Source organism: Peromyscus leucopus, chromosome 14, assembly GCF_004664715.2.
Source record: "Peromyscus leucopus breed LL Stock chromosome 14, UCI_PerLeu_2.1, whole genome shotgun sequence".
In the NCBI taxonomy this organism is placed as follows: Eukaryota; Metazoa; Chordata; class Mammalia; order Rodentia; family Cricetidae; genus Peromyscus; species Peromyscus leucopus.
In genome coordinates this window covers 88,249,463-88,262,330 of record NC_051075.1, presented here as the reverse complement: position 1 = coordinate 88,262,330, position 12,868 = coordinate 88,249,463, and the positions used below count along the sequence as shown (strand labels likewise).

At 39.1% G+C, this 12,868-nt stretch overlaps 1 protein-coding gene across 1 annotated transcript in view; it reads left to right on the top strand.

The window, feature by feature from the left end:
- Positions 1 to 12,868, top strand: part of Bmp5 (bone morphogenetic protein 5) — a 120,809-nt gene that overhangs the window by 85,961 nt on the left and 21,980 nt on the right. Inside the window, exon 4 of the mRNA XM_028864962.2 lies at positions 12,147 to 12,341. Within this exon, the coding sequence (XP_028720795.1) occupies positions 12,147 to 12,341 (195 nt within the window). The remainder of the gene's footprint in view (positions 1 to 12,146; positions 12,342 to 12,868) is intronic.

Genomic DNA, 12,868 nt, shown 5'->3' with positions numbered 1-12,868 from the left:
TGCCATGCCCCAGTTACTTGCCAGTGTTTCTGCCCCCCCCCCCATTTCTTTTTCCAGCCCCATCACATCTCAAAATGAAGGCATCAGATACTCTCCTGCAAAGTGTTTAGAGAGGGTAGCAAATCTTGGTAGACCCTCTTTTCCCTTCATGCTTCTCTACTCTGCATGTGCCCAGTCAGAGGAAAAGGAGTTTCTTCTGATACTTTATATTACTTGGAATTGTAACTATTTATTTTTCAATTTAAAAAATTAATTAAAATATAATTATATCATCCCCCCTTTTAACCATGTGCCCTGTGGAGATTGAGTGTATCCTTCCCTGAATCAATGAGTATTGTTGACATGAGAAAGACCATGTTAAGCCCACCAATGCCTCACATTCATGGGAATGGCAAGGCGTTCACCAGGTCATGTTGAGTAGGAGGCTGGTGAGAGAATGGCAAGGTCTTTCCAGAGTCCAAGTATGGATGCTGATAAATGGCTAACTTTTAGCTAAAAGCAGTACAAGCAAAGAGTACTGCCCATACAAAAGTACCCTCAGTAGCATCTGTGTCCCTTGTAACTGTAGGATCATGCCTCGCTTAGACTTCTCTTCTGCAGAGACTTCTTACCAAGGTTATCTAGCTCACCTCATTTTTCAGCTGTGTATATGTGGGGACCTAATTACTCAGGGTCAGAGAATCTGAGCTTGCTTTACCCAGCAGGGCTGCATAATAGGATGATTTTGCCATAGGGATGTTTACCAAGTGTTTGGAAGTGTCTGCACTTGGCTGTAGGGTGTGCTTTGACTTGCAAGGGGGAGGTCTTTTGTCTCTCCTCTTAGCATATTATACAAAGCCCTTTTGAATAAAGCTCTGGGAGGCTGGGTATTGATCTAGGGCCCTCCTGAAGCTATTCTGTGTCTCTGTCTTGTCGTTTAGGTCTATATCTTTCTATCTGATATTTTCTCATTCCTCTCTCCTCCACCTAAGAACCCTTCAAAAGGTGAGCTGGACTCCCACATATATAGGAAACCTGCCTCCATGTCTAGCTGTATGTATAAAATGCAGTGAATTCTGGAATCTGGAGCATCTCCATCAGTGTGTACAACTTCCTGATTTCAGCTGTTCTCTATGTGCATAGCATCTCCATCAGTGTGTGCATCCTCTTGATTCCAGCTGTTCTCTATGTGCATCTATAATTTCTTTTTTCCCAGGTTAATCTCAAAGCTGTGTAGGTCTTGGCAATCTCTCCCTCCAAGCTTCCTCATATGCTTCTCTCACTCCTTTTCTAAGTCATGGACACTTTCCTCTTGGTGTGTATGTGTGTGTGTGTGTGTGTGTGTGTAAATATACAAATAAAATCTGCTGTGTCAGTTTTGTGTTGCTTGTATGTATACAATTTCAGGGCTGACCAGTTGATATTGGAAACCAGCTAGGGGGCTAATTGCTGGGTTAGACTAATTCTCCTACTCGCAATAGTCTTTATTTGCCTGCAGCTCTTTGGGTGGAGCCTGGTTTTATTCTCCCCCTTTCACGATAGCGTGTCTATTAGTGTTGGCCTTGTTCAGGTCTTTCTTAGGCAGTCATACTGTTGAGGTATCATGCTTGCAACTTTCCTGTAATTTTTAGGAGACACAATCTCACCACAGAATTTCTGGTCCTCTGGCTCTTACCATTTTTGTGGCCTCTGTTTTGCAATGTTCACTGATGTATGAGGATAGTTGTATCCACTGGGCAACCCAAAATCAGTTGATCTCTGTATTACAACCGGTTGTGGTCTCTGTTTGCTACAAAGAGAAGTTTCTTTGATGAGGGTGAGAGCCACATTTATCTGAAGATATAAGGATAAATATTTAGAATACAGTTAGGAATTATACTGGTTTGATAAAGTTGCAGTAGCAGGTTCTCCTCTGAGATCCATAACCTTACTAATCCCAGAGAGTTGGCTGGGTTTCCAGTACCAGGCAGGATTTCTCTTCTGTTGAGCAGGCCTTAAGTCCAATTAGAGAGCTGTTGGTTACTGCCAACATATGAGTGCCTCTATTGTACCATTGAGGATATCGTGGCAGTCTGGTTATCCTTGTGGTTCATAGGCATCACAGATGGTTAGGACTTTTGAATGATTTCCTCCCTTGGCAGCTTGCAGAGCACCATCTGGTACTATGTAAGGTAGACCAAAACCTCAGACAGGAGGCTTTCCAATCAAATCCATCTCAAATCTTTCGAGCCTTATGTCCTAAGTGTGTGGCATCTCTAGCAATAGAGACATATCTCCAACCTCTGGGAGGCAACCAAGAGGAGTAGAAATAGCTTGTATTATTTTTGCAGTCTCTTGGAGTACCCTGACCAACAACTTGAAAGGAAGTTTCTCACGCCTGGTACCTTTTTTTTTGTATGGCTCTTGTAGGGAACATTGTCAGCACAAATGGTGTGGCATAACTTTATTTAAGTGATATATATTATTAATAAACATGCATATATATTAATTTTAGGTAAATATAAAATAATGATTCCCTAAGGATTCTTTTGTCCCTCCTTCCTCCTTCTCCTTCTATATTGACTTCCTTCTTCCTCTCTGTTTTCTCCGTGCTCCATCCTATCACCCAGACCCTGCTAGTTCTGTCTCTAGTCCATCCTTCCCATGCCCTGTTTTCACTTTATGGCTTCTCTGGTTACTTGACATCATATACTCACATGAAGATTTGAAGCTAGGAACCACAGATGAGAGAATATATGGCATTTGTCTTTCTTGATTTGGGTTACTTCAGTCAAAACTATTTTCTTGTTCTATTCATTACCTGCAAAAGTCATGATTCCATGTTTCTTTATTGCTAAGGATATTGGAATACTATGGATATAGTACTCCACAGTGCAGATGCACTACATTTTCATTATGAAATTCTTTTCTTAAAGGGCATTTAGGTTGCTTCCATTTTCTAGATATTGTGAACAGAGCAGCAATGAACAGTGTTGAGAAAGCACCTGTGGAGTAGGATGTCTAGTTCTTTGGGCAAAGCAGTGGCAGAGCTGGGCCGATCAGTAGATGCCATTTTTAGACTTTTGAGGATTCTCTATACAGATGTCTAGAGTGGCTGCACCATTTGTATCCCTACCAAGCTTGTTGCTATCTTGCCCTCCTCCTGTCTTCTTTGTGTTTGCCTCCCTGCCCCTCCCCTGTCCTTTTTTGAAAGTACATTTTGTTGTTGCTGTCTGAGACAGGGTCTTTCTGTGTAGCACTTGCTGGCCTGATACCTACTATATAGCTGGGTGCAATGCACAGCAGGTCTTCTGCCACAGCCTTCCAAATGCCAAGATTAGAACTGAGCACCCCTACAATGGGCTGTAACCATTTCTTTTATTATTTATTTATTTTTGTTGTTCTCTAGGTATTGTGTAAGAGAAACATTTTTCTTTTATATTTGTTTTCACATTTTTTAATTGTGTAGAATCCATTTTTATCCCTTTCTCTCCTCCCAAGTTCCCACCCTTTCATCCCCACCACTTTTCACTCCCATTTTTAATGTACTCTATTTTTTAAAAAATAGACCTACTTAGTCCACTTAGTGCTGTCTGTATGGATGTAGGACCATCCTCTGAAGCCTGGATGGCCAGTCAGGGCTGCATCCTCGAAGGAAACTGGCTTCCCCTAACCCCAACAGCCATCAGTTGCCAATAAATCCTCGGCTGCAGGTGGAGCTTTCTGAGCCTCCCTTTCCCCATCCATGCTGGGTGTCTGGCTGGTTTGATATTGCAGGTCTCATGCCACTATTGCATCAATGAGCACATTTTATCAGGGCATTTGTTATTGTAGTTCCCAAGGTTTGAAGCTGGTAGACTGTTGATCACCTGACCCTGCTGGTAGCATACACAGTACCTTCCAGCACATCAAAAGTTAGTCAGTAGGAATAGATAGAGCTTCCAGGTCAGTGTCAGCTTGGTTTCTTCATAGCCTATGACTCAAATATATGGTTTCTTGATAATGGGGGTCTTCCCATCAAGTGCTGGAGGGTAACCAAGAGAAATAGCCATACTCGGTAATTGTGAGGAGGGTCAGTCTATGGGGAGTGACTTTGGGGAGGCTGGACTTCATCGACCAACAACTCAAAAGAAGTAACACACATTGGGCATAAGGATATTTATTTGATTGCCTATCTTGTCTCGGGAGGCATTGTCCAGGTGACTCCATTTATACTCCATTTAAGTGTGCGTGTGGGTGCTACTGCACCTTTGTGTGTGTGTGTGTGTGTGTGTGTGTGTGTGTGTGTGTGTGTGTGTGTGTGTGTAGATTTTAGGAAGTTTCTATAGTAATAGGTTTCCATAGAGCATTTTCCAAAGTTCTTTAGTGTTAGTTATTCACCTCCATACTCAGTCTTCTATCCTGCTGTATGTTTCTTTTCTTTCTTTCTCTCTCTCTCTCCCTTCCTTCCTTTCTCTCTCTTTTTCTCTCTTTTTTCTTTCTTTCTCTTTTTCTTTCTTTCTTTCTTTCTTTCTTTCTTTCTTTCTTTCTTTCTTTCTTTCTTTCTTTCTTTCTTTCTTTCTTTCTTTCTTTCTTTCTCCCCCTCCTTCCTTCTTTCCCTCCCTCCCCCTCCTCTTCACCTTTCGTCCCTTCCTCCCCTCCTGTCTTTCTTTCCTTTTGACACAAGGTCTCACTATGTAGTCCTGGCTGTCCTGGAACTCACTATGTAGACGAGGTTAGCCTTGGACTGAAGTCTACCTGCCTCTATCTCCCCAGAGGGCTGGGATTAAAGACGTGCACCACCATGATCAGCACCTAGCTATTTCTTCATCACAGGCAATTCCCAGCTCTTAGGACATATCAGTGTCTCAGGACATACTTGTGGATATTTTTTGAGACTTCTATATTTTGAAGTTTTTGAACATGTGTGTGTGCTTCTGTGTCTATGCAAGTATGCATATACGTGGTGTGTGTGTATGTGTGTGTGTGTGTGCACATGTGTTTGTGCACAGGCATATACAAAGAGGGCAAAAGAGGGAATCAGATCCCTCCAGAGTGGAATTGCAGGCATTTGTCATTTGTGCTGCTTATTAAATAGGTTCTGAGGGAATTCTAACTCTGGTCCTCATGGCCATACAGAAGGGAACTAGCAAGCCATTTCTCCAGCTCCTTTAAGGTATCATTTTACCTTAATTTGTCGGTCACAGAGTCCTGCGCTTGTTTAGGCGTACCAATTATTTATTCTCATTCACTCCATCTTTTGTTTTTGACACATTGAAAGTTATAGAATTCTAAATATATAACTTATACAGGAAAATAGTTAGCTTACAATTTTCCTTTAAATACCACTGTAAAGATGAGAAACCAAAGTTGTAGGGAAGACATTGATTTTTAAACTCTATCTAGTAACTATAACCTGAGAATGACTAGAAAGAATTGTTTATAAAAAAAACTTACCTTGCATTCTAAAGTTCATAAAAAATTTCAAAATACCACTTACCTTTCAGGTTCCAGTATCATTAAAATTAAAATCTAAGCCTTCTTTGTTTTTGTTGGAATTTATAAGTCAGTGTAAATAATCTTAAAAATTTGAGCAGCCATGTTGAATTATGTTTGGAGTACTCGAAGTTTGTATGCTTATATCTGGTATGGCTCTGTTTTCTGCTATACCACTAAAGCTATGCATATTTTCATCTAAGTTGAAATCTGAAGCTGGATTAGAAGATTCATAATTTAAGGCTACACTGACTTGAAATATGTTTGGAATTCAAGTAGATAAAATTATATCTCAACTACATTCCTTAAAATGTAATATAAGCATGATTTAGTATATATGGTAGGAAGAAAATTCTATACATTTAAAATCATTTGTTTCCAACAAGGGCAAAAATCCTAGTATATTTTAGTTACTGAATCCATGATTTATGTGTACTAGGATCAGTCTTAACCACAGGCTGAACATAACTGAGATCAAATAGACATGTCAATGAAAAACGAGATTGATTTGCTTTCTGTGAAGTCCGCTGTAAAGGGTGCTATATGTCTTGCTTCAAAAGAAGGGAAGTTAATTTGTACACATTCTGTCACAGGTGTTCTGGGTTAAACAGTCAGCAGCAATAGGTTTATAGGAAGAAAGTATTTTGGAATTTATGCTAACGTCTTAGAGTGATATCAGCACTTAGACCCTGATAACTTCTCAAATGAATGCCTTTTAGATCATATATCCTTCAGGGAAACAGAATCAGCTAGAGTGAAAGCAGTTAGCAATGCATCAGCGTGACTCTGAAGAGCTGCTTTTGGTCAGAGTATCTTTAATAACTCTGTTTTTAAAGAATTAATGATTTTAGACTTTACATTTTTTCCAAAAGGAATCGCCTAGAAATACAAGCCAGTAAGTTTAGGATATGTGTTTGCTGCAGCAGTCTACTTCTCTGCTACTATAAATTTGAAAGAGCCTCAGTTGTATTCTTGATGAATTTGCCTTAATGCTCTGTTCCCAGTACTTGCTCGAATCAGTGAGTTCAGAGTGGTAGAAATTGAAACCTTAAATAGCCATTCTCAATTATAACAAGATTAGGGGAGTAGAGTTCTGTCTGATTCATTTTCCTAATGATTCTTATTTGAAGGCAATGATCCTTTCTTTAGAAGACACCTTAATCCTGTTTTTATTCACACTGTAATTAATAAAACAGTGAAAAATTGCCCATGTATCCACTAATTTTTTCTCTCTTTATTACCTGGGACCTGCACAACAATCTTCCTTCCTTCCTTCCTTCCTTCCTTCCTTCCTTCCTTCCTTCCTTCCTTCCTTCCTTCCTTCCTTCCTTCCTCCTTTCTCTCTCTCTCTTCTCTTTTTTCCCAGGACAGGGTTTCTCTGTGAACTCACTTTGTAGACCAGGCTGGCCTCGAACTCACAGAGATCCACCTGGCTCTGAGCCACCACTGCCCCGCTCCTGCACAGCACAACAATTTTAAGATAAAAGAAAGGATGGTTTTTTTTTTTTTTGCATGCAAAGACTGACTTGACATTCTTAATTTTACAGGCAAAAAGACAATACCTATGCCAATATCAAATTCTAGGCTTCTATACTTCTTTTTATTAATTACTGTGCTTCAGAGCTCAAGTGTCCTATTGAGCATCAACTGAGCTTATTCTCCACAAATGACATTCCTTTCTAGCAGCCATTGGTGAGATCACTGGAATGCCGCCACATCCTTCAAAGAGACTTCAGCCCTCTTCTTACCCCTCCTCCTCCTCGTTCTTGTGGGAGAGCACACGCATATCTAAACTCCAGCAACTCCTGGAAAGCAAGTTCCTTGCCTCCTGTTATCTTTCCCACTGCATCCCCGCCCCTTCCCAGGACATAGCTTTAAGACGTGGGTGGTTTTCAAGGGAGCCGTTTTCTCTTGGGTAGCATTATCTCTTGCGTCAGTACAGAACCTCTAACGTCTTCTGGTTGCTGGTCTATTAACCTTCCAGAGAACCCCTCCCACTCCCAGAGGTCTCTGATGATGCTGATGTAGAAAACTGCTTTAGGGCTTGTTCTGCTGTTACCATGCTGACCCGTTGCAGAAGTATTCATGGAGGGGGAATCTATCCTTCACTACTGTGTCACTCTGCTAACCAGGTTCTGTAGTAGCCCTAGTTCCCAACGTTTTACAGACACTTGGGTTTAAAAAGCTTGCTATATTTCCTTTGAATTATTTTTGTTTCTAGACTTAGAGATGAAATGTTTGTATTAGAGCTAGAAACAACTCTACTTACAGGTTCAAAAGTCACTACTTCTTCATAGTCTTTGGTACCTTGCTCTAAGTAGCTCATCTCTCCACCTTTATTGGAAATAGATGTTTTTTTTCCTCACATATTATATCCAAATATGTTTTTCCCTCTCTCTATTCTTCCTAATTCTTCCCTACCTCTCCTCCTATTCAGATTCACCCCCTTTCTGTCTCTCATTAGAAAACAAACAGACTTCTAATGGATAACAATAAAGCAACATACAACATACGGTACAACAAAAACTAACACATTGGAATGGTAGAAAACAAACAGAACTAAGAGAGCCCAAGAGAAGGCCTGAGAAACAGACCCACTGATTTGCACACTCATGAAGCCCATAAGAACAGGAAGCCATAATAATACACAAATATATTATGTATATTTATAATATATATACATTTATATAAACATATAAATAAAATTTAAAAAATAGACAAAATGAAGAAGAAGAAGGAGGAGGAGGAGGAGGAGGAGGAGGAGGAGGAGGAGGAGGAGGAGGAGGAGGAAAAGTCCTGATATGACATTATGGGACAAAAAGTCTCCAAAGATGCTGCTGAGTTCATTTTCTGTTGGACATCTCCTGTCGGGCATGAATACCCTTAAGAGTATTTTGTTTACCTAGTAGTCTCCTTGGAGGAAACTAAATTTTCATTTGCAAGTGGTTATCAATTAGAGATGGCTTCTGGGTTAGGGATGGGGCCTGTGTTCACTTCTCCTTTCAGCTCTAGGACCCTATTTGGTGCAGTCCATGCAGGCCTGTGCATGATATGTACATGGATCATGTTGATTTAGAAGGCCTTGTTTTCTTGGTATCCTCCATCCCCTCTGGCTCCTCCACTTGGGCTCCTTTTCTGTAAAGATCCCTGAGCTCTGAAGGGAGGGATTTGGTGGAGACATCCTGTTTAGGGATGATTATTCCAGGGGTCTCTGTCTCTGTCTCTCTCTGTCTCTGCTATATGGCTGTGGGTCTCCCATCCTAGAGAGAGCTATCTTTCTTCCTAGTCCCTTACTCTATACTGAACCTCTATGGTTCTATGGATTGTAGTTTAGGTAGATTGCTTATATGTGTAGTTGATAAAATATTTCCCCATATTGTATGCTGCCACTCTTTTCAAATGTATTCCTGTTGGATTGTACCTGTTAAGTTTTAGATATGCCAAGATATGCATGAGTCCTAAAGTGCTTAACTGTAGACTTGGGCTGAAATCTTCATCACTCCTATATTAATGCTCATTTAATATCACATTCCATTTTAATTTCCATTTTTATATTCAGTCTGTTTTTCTGTTGTTGTGTCTATTTTTCTAACTTGGAAATAACTGTAAAACAAGATCAGTTTTGAAGAGAATTGGTAATATACAAACACAGTTTTCTTAAATCAAAATGGTTTAGGCTTCCTCTATTTCATGTTTCTAGTACCTAACACATATTATACATTTATTATAAAATGAAAAATAATTCAATATATTTTAAAAGTTTCACTATCTTCATTACATGCAATATATCCTAAGATCCTGTGAGCACTTTGAATGAAAACAGCTGATCAATCATTCAAAAGGTTTAACCAATATAATCAATGTAGGTATATTTTGTCTAGAGGAGTAGATAAAATAGATAATGCTTTAATAATGTAGTTTAAGCCCAAGGGTAACTGAGAAAGCATAAATTTATAAAATCTTAATTGTCACTTCATTGCTGAAGTGAAATACCAAGAAGAAATTTAGTAATATCTAAAGTAATTTTTAAAAGGAAGTCACATTGATTTGAAGGGACACTTTGCTTCATATACAATATCTTCTTTCGCAAATCTCAAGAGCACTCTTATTTGTAACATACATCTTTAAAAATTTCAGAACATAAATCTTTAGAGCAGTATTGTTTCTCCATAGCTAAAAATAAAAATACTGAGAATCTTTGTAATAAAAAAAGAAACGTTGCAAACTACAGGAAACTTGGAGCTTTGAGTTAAGTGCTTATTTAACTATAAAAGTCAGTGTGTATTGTATGAATAGAAAACCAATTTTACCACTGTGAAGTCCTTACAGTAACCCTTTTCAGAATCAGAAAGATCATATATTAAAAATGGTCTCTGCAGTCATCAATGTATACAAGTAAAGTCTAGCTACTGTTAAATTAACACTTCGTTAAAATATCAAAGTAAAAGTTTCAACAAATAGTTTTTTATGTTATATTTCAAAACAGGACAAAAAAATGAAGAACAGATTGCCAGTTCTTCTATTGCACAGCAGTTAAGTTTCTCAGTTCGCATTTTCTTTTCTTTTGCCGAGCTCTCTGTTGCTGGAAACTCTTAAACCGATTTCAAGGGCTACACCTGAATAAACACATTGTAAAAGTGTTTATGTATTGAAGTGGGTCAGTTCAAGGTATGGTATTTGGCTGGAACTCCTAATTTCTCTTTTTACAGCACAAGGGGCTGCCAGAAGGAGGAAGTCTGAGCTGAATTAATACATTTGTTGCAGTAGAAGGAAAATGGAAACTGCTCTAACCACAAATCAAACTGCCTCTTTCATTTATGCCAATGATAAAGTTTTCCTAAGAAGTATATACACTCTGGCACAGAGCCACCATAAGTTTGCATTTGAAAGAAAAACGTGTATGCTTATTTGTTTAAGGTTTACTGCTTGGGTTATTTGTAAGTCCTTTCCCTGGTAGGACGGAGTGTGGAGGGGCTTGTGAGGCAGATGTCCATTTTCATTCCTGGAGACAACTTTTCTCTGTTATAGGACAATTGTGGAAGGTACCCATGGAGCTTGGATTGGTGTGAACTTTCTTTCAAAAACTGGCGTCACAGTGTGTGACAGACCTCTGTCTCCCTCACAACAGCTGCATGAACTCTTATGACACGCTCTCATTTTCTGATGGTAGAGAAGTCTCTCTGCACAATTCATGTGCACACAAAACTGTTTTTGCTGCCAAGATACACTGTGTTAAGAACAAGGGCTGATTTGGTGAAATGCTGTCGGTGCCATTTTAGAACTTGTTCCTCTTGTCTTTTCTCTATGGTCGGTGAGGTCTTGTAGTGGACTGAGGTTGCTTCACAGTCTTTGTTGAATAAATATTTTAAGAAAGCATACACATTTTCTCAAGGGGCATGCCAGAGTCAATCATGCACATATTTCAAGCCATGTTATATATTACTCTTACAGGATCAGTAACTTCATATCTAGAATAGATAGTCTGAATAATTTCCAAGTAAAGTTACAGCATAAGACTAAATAGTTCACCTCCTTTGGGTGATTTCCATAGAACTAGAAGGCAATCAATGGTTTTCATTGTGTATATAGGTATAGAATATATAATAGGTCCTTGTATTTTATATATATACATACATATATAGTTACATATTATATAAACATATAATTTAAAATGACAATTACTTTAAATTGGGAGCATAGAAGTACCTCGTTCCTATAGTGTTTGTGGAAGCATATTAAATAATGCAGAGGAAGTACCCAGAAAATTATATAGCATATTCACAGGAAGTACTCCAAACATATTGGTATGATTATAAATATTGCTATTCCATAGCAAAAGCACTTTAAGACACCTCACTTTCTAGAGCCTAGGACACTCTGACTTGTAAAACACTCTGGTTTCTCCCTCTTTCTTTGATGTACAGCCACATGTACAGATTGACAAGGGTCTAAGATGTAAACTGAGTACATATCAAACATGAGTCTATATGCTCACTTAGGACTTCATTTGAGTCTCCTGAAATCTTCTCAGCCAACTTTCAGTTTGTGGAAACTCCCAGGGAGAGGAATTTAGACATTTTCCCGTTTGTTTCACAGTGTTTTACAATGGGCATGGAGTTCACAACAGGCCTACATTCTCAGGAAAAGTCTCCCAGAATGGCACAAAAAATGTTCACTCGAGCAAACAACTTTGTAAAGGTTACTGAGATGGCCAGAAGTGAGTGGTGGGAAGGCTGTCAGTATTGACCTGCGTGAGAGAAGCTGAAATTAGCTGGAAAAAGTGGAGATGCCCTTCAGACATTTGATTCTCATTGTTTAGAAAAAAATTATGGGGTTTTTAATGCAAAAAAGCTCAGAATTGACTTTGGAACCTGTGTTTGATGTGGGTATTTCACGTTTGATGGGTAAACAAATCTATTACTCTTAACATTTCTCGCTGTCCGAGGAAGTATCAGTGAACAAGAGCAGCCACGGGATATTCCCTGGTGTACTTCTATGTGTTTTGTGCTGTGGTAGACTAATAAGACAATTCAACAAATATGCCTGGATACTTATCTTTAGTCATAAATATCAAGGTGTATAAGAATCTCGGTCTATAAAGAAAACATTCTGATAATGCTTAAATATTTTTCTCCTTTCCAAAGAACTGTAGAACTCATTCACACTACTTTATCTCTTTCCCACAAACCAAATGTTTATATGTTATGTCCTAGGACGCAGCATTAATGTAAAATCTGCTGGTCTTGTGGGAAGACATGGACCTCAGTCAAAACAGCCGTTCATGGTGGCCTTCTTCAAGGCAAGTGAGGTACTTCTTCGATCCGTGAGAGCAGCCAGCAAACGGAAAAATCAAAACCGCAATAAATCCAGCTCTCAACAGGACCCGTCCAGGATGCCCAGCGCTGGAGGTAAGATGCAATGAGAGTGGCGTTTGTGTTCAGAGAATTATTGGGTCATACTCTGCAAGTCAAGTTGCCACGATACATTTGCCAGCTGCGTATACCTTCATTTGGTATATGAAATCTCCTAGCGATGTTTCTAACATCCCCAGAATGTTTCACCAGTGAATCACTCAGTAATTCATTTAAAAATAACTACGATGTGCCTTCATGTGTTGAAAGATTCCATTCAAATTAAAATCAAGCTGGCAGTAACACAGTTATGAAATGGCTAAGTCAACAAAGTGTAGCCAAAGTGAAATGGCACATCTTGAGGGCTAGCTTCCCCAAGGAATGGTCAACCAGGTGAATTCAGCATTTAGTCCTTCCTTTAATTTTTAGATGTGAGTCATGTAGCTCAGATCCTTTCTAGAACATAGGAACAGGGCAGATGGTCAGAGAATCAAGGTGTGCATGTATTTCCCTTAATTATCTGGTGGGCTGATATCTGAACTATCCAATTACATGTACACATAAAACTTTTCGGCAAAATATTA